The 12,167-nt window shown below is 36.8% G+C and overlaps 1 protein-coding gene across 16 annotated transcripts in view; it reads right to left on the bottom strand.

The window, feature by feature from the left end:
* The window catches only part of DGKB (diacylglycerol kinase beta), a 790,801-nt gene that overhangs the window by 551,734 nt on the left and 226,900 nt on the right, over positions 1–12,167 (bottom strand). For all 16 annotated transcript variants that reach the window (XM_058724931.1, XM_058724935.1, XM_058724929.1 and 13 more), the window contains one exon: positions 10,953–11,106. In XM_058724931.1, coding sequence (XP_058580914.1) covers positions 10,953–11,106 — 154 coding nt within the window. The remainder of the gene's footprint in view (positions 1–10,952; positions 11,107–12,167) is intronic.

The raw sequence follows: 12,167 nt of genomic DNA, 5'->3' as shown, positions 1-12,167 counted from the left end.
GAACATGGTCAAAAGGTACAAACTTCCAGTTATAAGATAAATAAGTACCAATGATGTAATATATCTGATGACTATAAGTAACACTATTATATGATATAACTGTATATGCTAGTTGTTAAGAGAGTAGACCCTAAGAGTGCCACTTATAAAGAAAAAAATTAACAGTAGATTCTAATAGTTCTCATTATAAGAACATTGTTTTTGTTTTTGCTTTTGCCTTTGTTCTTTATTTCGTCTGTACAAGATGATGGATGCTACCTAAACTTATTGTGGCCATCATTTCACAATATATGTAAGTCAAACGAGTATGCTGTTCACCTTAAACTTGTACGATATGTGTGAATTATATCTTGATAAAACAAACAAAAAACAAAAAAAAAGAAATCCCAATTAATACTCTATAAAATTTACTGTACTCTTTCAGAATGAACAACATTTTAGGGAAAAAAAAAAAGACAGTGAATTTGATTTTTCCCTATATCTGCAAACTAAAATGCTGGAAAACAACCTATTTAATGAATAATGGTAACAGCTGGCATTCACTGAACACTTATAATATACATAATACATTATGTGTTTGAGTCCCACAGTACCCAGTAAGATACATGAACGTATTATCTCCATTTCATATTTGGGAGAACAGAGGCAGAGGCAAGTAGTATGGTTCCAATTCAAAAGGCAATCTGAATTGAGATTTTATGCTTTAAGTATAATTCTGTGGGGCTAGAGAGAAAAAATAAATCAGAGATATCTGTCTCCTAACTCTCATTAAATGACCTTTTGTATTAAGAGTCTGATTTTCAGGACTCTTAAGAGTATGTACATTGATTATTTCATAAACCTTTGGAATGAAATTCTAAATCCTAGTCATGGCTGAGAGTTCTAAATGTTACTCTTGCACTCAGATCATTTCTTGGGCCATTCATTATAAAATACAGTTGTGAGATGTTCTTATATATATACATATTTTGTATGTATAGAAATAAACATACATATTTACATATTTACCAAATCTTTACCAGCATTTTCTTATAGGGAAATGGATTCTGGATATCTTTTCTTTTTGTTTATCTGTGTTATCTAATAGGTGTACAACTAGCATGCACTTTATAAATATAAACCAAATAGATATTAAGAACCTTTCATATTAGTCACGTAAAACCAGGTCCTAGGATATAGCATTGACCACAGAAAATTTGAAAAATCCCATTTTTATAGGGTTTTCATTCTAATGGATCAAAGGCAAGGCTCATTTTTACAGCTATTTCTAGGTATTTTAGAGTACATCACAAGTTAAATAAAGTTATGACTCATTTGGGACTCTGAAAAGTACTAAATATCCTATTTGCCTTTATTTGAATAAAAAACTATAAATGATATTCATGAACACACAATGCAACAATCTTAAGATAATATTATCACTTACATATGCAATCATTAACATGTAAGTGCAAATACAAAATCCATTTATATTTGGTGAATAAATCTAACGGGGAAAATGGCAAATTTGAAGACCAACATTTCACTTAGAATATTCAGATAGGAAAATAAAGAAACCTGTATAATCAAACTCAATATATTCAAACCTATTTAGTAATTAAAGGGGAGATTTAGGGGAACTGTTCCTGTACTGACAGTAATTTTATCCTAAATGGTGCCTTGAAGTGTAGATTTTTCTGTGGTTTCAGTTAAGAGTTTTCAGGGTTTCAAGATAAAATATTTATTGGAATAAAATAATTTGTGGATTACTGCCACTAATAATAATTATAACAGAAATTTGGTACTATAAAAGCATAAGATATGTAATGGTTGATGTAAATAAAAGCTACTTAGCCAATGGATAGGAATTATTTTATCTTTATTTCTAGAGCATTTCTGTATAAGTATGTAAGTATATCAACATTAGCGAAGACACAGATATATCTTAAATGTCTACTATGTGACAAGAAGTTCCCTATCTTATAGTCATGTAAGCCTTGTACTCTGTTCAGTTTGTGCTCTACAAGACCCTGTCTGCCCTTTTTTGTATTGTGGAAACTGAAATAGTTTATTAGACACAAAAGACCTATAAAGGAAGCTACGGTGAAATTATACATGCACATACACACACACATACATGCACACAAATTTTTAATATCCTCAAGACAGTCCTGATAAGAGTAATAATTTCTTCTCAGCACAATTAATGAAGTGTGTCTTTTGGCAAGAACATCCAGTAAGGTCATTTGGCAAAAGAATATTTTCCCCAAGGTTCAAGTACCTCATTTTCATTGTACATTTTTCTGTTGTTAATTTGATTAACTTCCTTATGAACAACAATAAATTCTTTCTCCTTTTCTGCCTAAAATTTTTACCTGTGGTCTGACTCTCTGGTTGTACAGAAAACATAAAAAGAATTACATTCCACTAATGATATTGTAGCTTAACAGCATAAATCAATTAACCATTGCCATACTGGATGGGCAAAGAGAAGGGCCAAAGATAAAGTACTATAACTCTTTCATTGGTAGCTATTATTATTCTCAATCTTAAATATCTTCTTGACTTTTTTTGTGCCTTTAGCCTCATGTCCCTTCATGATAGCTTCCACACTGCTGTCAGTATGATTATTTTTTATGAAAATTTTTAATGTTTTATTTTTGAGAGAGAGAGCGCAAGCAGAGGTGGTGGGGGGGTGGGATGGGTAGAGACGGAGACACAGAATCTGAAGCAGGTTCCAGGCTCTGAGTTATCAGCACAGAGCTCAATGCGGGGCTTGAACCCACAACCATGAGATCATGACTTGAGCCAAAGTCACATGCTTAACCGACTAAGCCACCCAAATGCCCCCAGCAGTGTGATTATTTTCTGACTTAAGACAATATATCAACTCTCTAATTTCTCCATGAGCCCTTGGCTCCCTCCCTGGCCTCTTCTCCAGCCACTCTCTTCCAGTCACTTCATCTGCACCATCCCAACAACTCAAGGCATAGACCCAGATCTCTCAGTACTGAGCAAGCCTACCTTCCTCTTACTCATCAAGCCCACTTACCTCTAACTCCTAAGGCCATAGGACTCTGATCCTACCAGGACCAGTTCCGCAGCCCCACCACCAGGCTGTGCCCAATACTTCCAAGGTCATGACTACCATCTGCTCTGGGACAATCAAAAATGATCTCCTTGTGATCCTCATCCCAGTTTTAGTCTTTCATGAAAAACTCAGGATTTCCAGTCATCCTCAGTTTCAACTTGTACTTTCTATCTAATCAATGTTTGCTAAGAGAACTCCTCACATTACCTTCTGACATGCTATATATATATTTTTATTTATTTATTAAAATGTTAATGACTATAGGGGAAGGGAAGTAGTTCCATTTTGCTCACTGAAATTTGAATAGTGTGGGGGGCACATTGTAAGTGATTAATAAATATTTGTGAATGATATAAAATATCACTCAGTCATAAAGAATGAAATCTTGCCAATTTCAACAACATATATGGATCTAGAGAGTACAATGCTAAGCAAAACAAGTCAGAGAAAGACAAATACCGTATGATTTTAGACTGATGTGAAATGTAAGAAACAAAACAAATCAGCAAAGAAAAAGAGAGAGAGAGAGAGAGAGAGAGAGAGAGAAACCGAGAAATAGACTCTTTACTCTAGAAAACAAACTGATGGTTACCAGAGAGGAGGTGGATGGATGGATGGGTGAAAAAGGTAATGCGGATGAAGAAGGGCACTTGTGGTGATGACCAATGAGAAATATATGGAACTGTTGAATCACTATATTGTACACCTGAAACTATTACAGTATTGTAAGTTGACTATACAGTATTTAAAATTTATTTAAAAACTTAAAAATAGGGGTGCCAACGTGGCTCAGGTGATTAAGCATCCAACTTCAGTTCAGGTCATGAACTCGCAGTTCATGAGTTCAAGCCCTGCATCAGGCTCTGTACTGAGAGCTCAGAACCTGGAGCCTGCTTTGGATTCTGTGTCTCCCACTCTCTCTGTTCCTCACCCACTCACTCTCTGTCTCTCTGTCCCTCTCTCAAAACTAAATAAAAAAATTTTTTTTAAATAAAAGAAAAATTTTAAGATAGATATTTATGAATGGAATAATACTGAATGTCTTATATAGTTCACACACTATCTTTTGACAGGGCATTTTTATTTAATTTTTTAAAGGTTTACTTTTGAGAGAGAGAGAGAGAAAGAGAGATAGACGGAACATGAGTGGGAGAGGGGCAGAGAAAGAGGGAGACACAGAATCCCCGAGGCAGGCTGCAGGCTCTGAGCTGTCAGCACAGAGCATGATGTGGGACTCCAACCCAAGAACCATGCAATCATTACCTGAGCTGAAGTTGGACACTTAAACGACTAAGCCACCCAGGAAGCCCAGGCATTATTTTTTATTTGAGTACATGTTTTCTCTTCTTGAATCTCCCTTCTATCCTCTCCAACTGGTACCTATCACTACCTCTATGTAAATTAGATAATTTTAATTTATGGTGAAAAAGATGATCTTGATAAATAGATGCCAACTTTTATTATATACTTGATTACCTAATTGTCTGTTTTTCTTCTTGGGTCTGAAGGATCTTCAGCTTTCTGGTGGAATTCCTGGGACATAATATGGTTTAGAAAAGAATGGTGGAATGCATGAATTAATGTAATAAAATGAACAGATAAAGAATTAAATGGCACACCTGGCCAACTCACTACATGGTCTGATATAAAGGGTGCTAGGAAAATCTTCTCTTTCTGTCCTATAAAACTAATAATAACAACAAAAAGCACTTATACTGACGTATAGCTAATAACAGATAGTATTGTGGAGTCAACATTTTAGACATTGTGGAACCAATGGAAATATACAGTATAAGTGTCTGAAGCAGGTAACAAATCAATTACATTCTCTTTTAATTACTATATTTTTAGAAAACGCAGAAGTTACTAATGACTACTGCTAAGTGCTATCCTATACAATAAGAACAGTAATTTAGCGGAGGATAGTTAATTCCCAGCGCTGCTGTGCAGAGTTGGCCTAGGTGGAAGTCGGGGAGGAGCAGGGATGCACCAGCTATCTTACAGGAGGAAGATGGTGTGACTTTACAAGGGTGCCGGGCTTGCCTTCCAGTTGCACAATCTAAGTATCTCATCTTATTGATCATCGCATTCTTAGCATGGAGCACAGAATGTGCTATTCAATTACAATGAAACATTAGCCGAGGCTTCAAAGAGTTTGGTTTTGCTGTGAGTTAAGGGCAGAGCAAGACTTACGCAGGAAATGAGAGTTCTGAGTAACCACAGCAGACATAAGCCGGAGTGAACATTTAGATATGAAAAGGAGCGGGGGTGCATTGGGCAGGACACAGAACTGGGACTATAAGCAGATCCGCAAGCTACATGACATTGTATTTACTACTAGGAAACTCAGGTTTCATTGTCTTCTTAACTGCACTGCCCAGACCCTGAGTTCCATTAAGGGGACCTTGTGGAGGGGGAGGTGTCTCAAAAGATAGGGGAAGACTATGACTAGGACTCCCTGTACAAAAATTTAAAAACTTTCCACAAGGTGATCATGAAGGCCTGAAACTCGGAAACCCAAGAGTAAAATAACCAGGCTGCTGTGTGGAGCACATTGTGGAGATGTCAAGTCAGGGTCCAGCTGGGAGCCATGCCAGGGGATAGCCTAAGACACAAACAATGATGGATAAAAATGACAAAGAATGTTTGAAAAGAATAAGTTATCGTGAGCAACAGAGAGTATTTTGTGATTAAACGTGAGGCCTGAAGCAGTGGAGGGTGTAAGAGACCAATATTTTAGGATTGGAAAACTGATAGATACTTGGGTTCCACTCACCAAGAGAGGAGATAGGAATTGAAGCAGGTTTGGGTAGAATATAATTATTTGACTTTCAGACACATTTAGTTCAATTTCTATGGGATATCCAGATGAAGAGTTCCATCTGGAATATAGTTAATATATATTTTCTTAGAGCTGAAGAAACAGTTCTGTGTTGCATGGGGAATAATTGAAGTACTTTATGTTATTTTGTACGATGTGAAAAAAATCACCTATTGAGAATGAGGAGAAAGAAATGAATAAGCTAAAGGATGTCTGAAAATTTTAACCTAATTGAGCTAGGAGACAGGATCAAAAATGAGTACTTTTTAAGACAGATTTTTTAAAAAGGTGTAAAGGTGTTAAGGCCATGTTAATATTGAATGGTAAGAATTTGTAGGCAACAATCTGCATATTTATAAAATTTCTCTTGGGTTATTCTTATTATTTGAGTTGTACGGACTGAAATATGAGATAATAATATCGATTCATGGTCGAAGGTATATGAGCCACTTGCAAAAAAGCAAAGGTTCCACATGACTTAACAATCCTGTAATGAGAATAGCTCAGGTAATAGACTCTAGTGATGAAGGTAAAATCAGAAGTTAGTCTCTTAGGCTAGCAAAGAGGTGAGGAGTTAGGGACATGACATTTACGGTGAAGCAGAAGAAGTGAGAAATCTGGAAATATATAGTGTTAGGAATATCTTCAAAAATTAAAAGTCTAACCTGGGAACAGGAAAAATAATCAGCTTACATTTTAAGTAGGTGACAAAAGGCACTTATACTGCAACAAAATATACGCCCCCCCAAAAATCATTCACTACACAAAACACCAGATGGATCAGTAGCTACTATAAGTTCAACAAAAAGTAACTACACACACACACACACACACACACACACACACACACCCCTTTATGCCTCTTTATACTCATTTAAACATTTTTATTCTATAAAAACTAAATGTTTTACATTCACCATATCTCCGATACTTGAATATTGTTCATTAACATTAACATTTTTCCCAATTTAGTCTTGTTTTTTATTGAGAAACCATTGTTGTTTAGTTTATATACAGAGTCAAGAATAGTGATCATATTCCTGTTGATATTGTAGTAATGCAATATGGTGAACTCTAAGAAGCGATAAACAAAACAGATTATAGCTCTCTTGTATTCAATATTAATTTGTGATTTTTCAGCCACAAATACATCTTGTGTACATAACAGATTATTGCAAAGTAGGGTTCTAAAAATAAACATACATTTATTTTTCACTGTCAGCGCTAAGTGTCAAAGAATATGGCATTAAAAACAGTGCTATGAAGGACACCATGCACTTATGTTTTAAAATGTGGAGACCAAGTTTTGAAAAGGAATTCCAGTTTTATTTTTTTGCTACATGAGAGTTACACAGCCCATCTTGCAATTCCTTTTCAAGTAGATCTGTGCAGATTATGTGGCTGTCCCAAATGAAGTACAAGCTGTTACCCTTTTTTTTTTTTCCATTTTGGAAACTGATTCGATTTCTACTCCTTATAAATCTGGCATCTTCTGTGTAATACTACATGCTATTTGAAGAAAAGAGAGCTTGAGATTTTCACTTGTTACAAGCCTGCCTAATTAATTAGAATCTCTCCCCTTCATCCAAGTCTGACACAATTACTCAGATTGAAAAATGTTCCCCTTGCTTCTTTCTCAAAACCCAAGAACAGTATTGCTTCATCTGAAATTAAAAAGACAATTTTTATTTTATTTAGTCTATGGTATGTACAACCTATTTATAGCATGAAATGGAGAACAGAGTTTTAATTTCTCGATCAAAGTAAGCAACTGTCCCATTTTAAAATGTTCAGCCCCAAACACTGGAAAGCTCTGAAAGCACACTGTGAGAACACACAAAATAAGACTCAGAGAAAAACAAGCGGGGGGAGTCCTTCCAATTCATGATATAAAGGGAATTATTTAAGTAACTAAAATATTTTAAGGTTAATTAAAGATTATAATAAACGTACTCTTTGGTATACAGTTTGAAGGGATCAAAATATATCATATGGAAGGTGTATAGTTGTTTTTAGAAAAACCCACACCTAACACATCAGATAAAGACTTAGTATCCAAATCTATAAAGAACTTAACAAACTCAACACCCCAAAAAACACATAATCCAGTGAAGAAATGAGCAAAAGACATTTTTCCAAAGAAGACATCCAGATGGCCGACAGATACATGAAAACATGCTCAACATCACTCACCATCAGGGAAATACAAATCAAAACCACAAGGAGATACCACCTCACACCTGTCAGAATGGCCAACATGAACAACTCAGGCAACAACAGACGTTGGCAAGGAAGCAGAGAAAGAGGATCTCTTTTGCACTGCTGGTGGCAATGCAAGCTGGTGCAGCCACTCTGGGAAACAGTACGGAGGTTCCTCAAAAAGTTCAAAATAGAACTACCCTACCAGCCAGCAATTGCACTACTAGGTGTTTATCCAAGGGATAAAGGTGTGCTGTTTCAAAGAGGCACATGCATCCCAATGTTTACAGCAGTGTTATTGACAATAGCCAAAGCAAGGAAATAACCCAAATGTCCATCGACTGATGAATGGGTAAAGAAGATGTGGCACGCCCACACACACACACACACACACACACACACACACAACGGAATATTACTCGGCAATCAAAAAGAATGAAATCTTGAGAAGTTTGGGTGGCTCAGTCAGTTAAGCAATCGACTTTGGCTCATGTCATGATCTCACAGTTTGTGGGTTCAAGTCCCGTGTTGGGCTCTGTGCTGACAGCTCAGAGCCTGGAGCCTCCTTCAGATTCCGTGTCTCTTTCTCTGCCCTCCCCCAACCCCTGCTTGTGCTCTGTCTCAGTCTCTGTCTCTCAAAAATAAATAAAAGTTAAAAAAAATAAAAAAGAATGAAATCTTGCCATTTCCACTTAGTGGATGGAACTAGAGCTATTATGCTAAGGGAAATTAGTCAAGAAAGACAAATATCATATGACTACAATCATATGTGAAATTCAAGATACAAAAGAGATGAACATAACGGAAGGGAAGCAAAAATAATTTAAAAACAGGGAGGGGGACAAAACATAAAAGACTCTTAAATACAGAGAACAAACTGAGGGTTGCTGGAGGGGTTGTGGGTGGGGGCATGGGCTAAATGGGTGAGGGGCACTAAGAAGGACACTTGCTGCGAACAGACTGGGTGTTTTATGTAGGGGATGAATCATTGGATTCTACTCCTGAAATCATTATTGCACTATATGCTAACTAACTTGGATGTAAATTTAAAAAATAAGAAAAAAAATCTTACACCGACATATATATAATCACTTGAGGAAGAGACATTATGTCATTAACAGAAGGGGAAGGAGCATGGACTCTTCCTCACACTGCCTAAGTCTTAGTTATGGCTCAACCACCTATTTCTTAATTACATGTTCCAGGTTTTGTTTTTTTTTTATTTATTGGAGTGCCGGTTATTAAACATCTATCCCTTTACTCACATTTTGATATTCTATTTAGTGATGTAAGGGCTTGAAGTCGCTAGACCAGGGGCTCCCTTGGGATCCCTGGGTCCTTTCAGGGAATCTGTAAGGTCAAATGATTATCAGTGATAATTGTGAGATATCACATTTGCTTTTTTCACTATAATTTTCTCATGACTGTACAGTAGATCATTTATGAGGTTGCATAACATAGGATACAGCGAAAGAAACACAGAAGCAGATACGAAGCCAGAGGTTAAAGAGATTTGCAACGATATAAAACAATGCCACTCTTCTCAAATTTTTTTGTTTTGCTCTTGAAATTATTTTTCAGAAAAAAAAATGTTATTTTTGTTAACATGTAATGGGTTGATTATGGTTACTTTCACAATGTCTCATCTTTAATGTGGTTACAAAAGGTATCATCCAAGCTCTTTGGGGTCCTGAAAGTGTCCTGAGACCAAAGAGTTTGAGAAACTCCACTGTATACTACGTTTCTCTGTTGTGAGCTGGATTCCTATCAAGTTAACAGGGGGCACTAGAGAGACATGACAAGAAAGAAAGGAGAAGGGGCTGGTTCCTGCTCATCTACCTTCACTTCCTGTTAGATCTCTCAGGTATCTCACCCTCACAGCACATGGTTCTGGGCAGAAGAGGCTCTAGTCACTAGCTTACATCCACATTGAGAAAGGCAGAGGGACCTCTGGCTACACAGTCCTGCACAGACCTCGGAGATGCTCCTCTGATGTCTGATTGCCAAGCTGCAGGTTCCTCTTGAGTTCCTGAGCTATAAAACTCAGAAGGAAGTAGCCCCTTCACAGAAGTCCCAGGGTGAGATCTGCCAGGCAACACCTTCCCCGCAGAACCTTGTGTCCCAGTTCCAAGACGTCCTTTCTCCAAGCTTCTGAGTTTTGATTACTCCAACCAACACACTTCCTGTGGTTCTGCCTCTGCATAACCTCAGTATTTCTCATTGCTTTTTCAACCTTCCAACACTGTTTAACCAATCACCTCTTCTACACTCTCTAGAGTAATAGAGTGAGACTTCTGTTCTCCTGACTGGATGGAGCTGGACACAATTAGCAACAGGTATTAATGCATGAGACACCTCTGAAAAGCTACCTATTATGACAGAACCAATCATCTCTATGGTGACATTAAATTTTAAAAAAGTGTCCAAGAGAAAAATCAAAACTGTCTTCCTTGATAGCATATTGGAAATTTCCACAAGTGATAAAAATATTATGTTTCCTACACATGATGGCTTTGTGACTACATTTTCATATATAAAGTGATCTATATTTATCTAGTCATTTAAAGGAGCACTTTTCCATATGTGATGGAAGTATCTCTTAAAATTATTACCTAAACACAGACTTCTAAGACTGTGAATGACAAGTGATGGATAATGAAAAAGTATATTTTCTTTAATGTTTAGCTATTATTATATCAGAGATACTTTAAATATTTTGCACAATCTTAATATGACAGTATAAGTCTTGCAACAAAGATATTTCCTAAGCAAATAATCTCTTCTCTTATAGAGAACTTGATACCGATTTTCCCTTTGAGGTTTCTACTGTGTATACATACTTAAATAAATAATTAGACTTACCGCCTGAAAGGAGAGCTGGCTTACTTTTTACCATTGGACTAGAATGAGGAAATTTGTTGCTAAATGACATGAAAAGGTGTGCCGTGAAATCATCAGGAAGCTCTGCTTCCAGGAATGTCTTCATAAATAGCTTGAAACCTTCAAAATCTATTGTCTGAAAAAAAATTGAAACATATATTTTCAGACACAGCCAATGTTAAGATTTTTTATGTGCTATATTCAGAATCAACAGTAGTAGAAATGACCGCAAACATTCTTATATCCATGTCTACCAAAGGAAGGGGACTAGTTGAGAAATAGTTGCAGCCGTCCTAGCCTAACAGTGGCGATTAGATAAGTACATATCTTACCTGTGGTGGATGGGCTGGATTCCAGCAGGAAAGGCTGAAGCTTTCCAGTCACACATTTCTATTTCCAGAGTATCTTATCACCTTAAAAAAAATCTCCTCTTTGAAACTCAGTTTCCTTTTCTGTAAATTGGGAATAATATTCCCAATCCTGCAGAGTTGCTGTTATGATTAAATCAGGCAACTGACATGAACAGGCCAATTGAGTCATGAACACAGCATGAATACTGTGAAATAAAGGAATTTCTCTTGTCTCATTTCCCTGCCTCTAATGGTGAGTCTTGCTTTTGACAAATGGAAAAAGGGTTAATTATAAATTTCACCCTAGCACCAAAAAATCAAGTGATATGAAATTCCAAAGTGAAATTCTAAAAGTTCCTATGCAAACTTTCAAAGAAACCTATTTCAAGAACTTTGCCCAACTATACTCACTGCAGGTCTATAAAAAAAAACAAAACAAAACGAAAACACAGTTATTTCTTAGGAGAGAACCATTGATACACTGACAGTCTCCACATCGACTTGGGGAAATAGTGGTGGGAACCACCTTCTATCCTTGAGTTAAGGAGAGGATTTCCCAGGAGCCACCTGGATAGCTTGCTTTCTCCACACAGATGAGGACAGTGGACTGGACAGATCCAGGCAGGATCTTACTCTTGTCTGAAAACTGAGGACAAGAGTGCAGGTGCTTTAGGGCAAAGGCAAATCAATGGCACTATATTGGGTTTGGCCAATGCCCTCACGACTGGAGGGACAATAAGGCACAAATATATCCTGGGAAATGAATGTAGACCACATGGAAGAGGCCAGTAGTTGATTTGAAGGGACTAAGAGACCTACTGAGAAGTAGCTGGAATTAAGCCACATC

This window comes from Neofelis nebulosa, chromosome 4 (assembly GCF_028018385.1).
Source record: "Neofelis nebulosa isolate mNeoNeb1 chromosome 4, mNeoNeb1.pri, whole genome shotgun sequence".
Classification (NCBI taxonomy): domain Eukaryota; kingdom Metazoa; phylum Chordata; class Mammalia; order Carnivora; family Felidae; genus Neofelis; species Neofelis nebulosa.
This window is presented reverse-complemented; position numbering and strand designations above follow the sequence as displayed.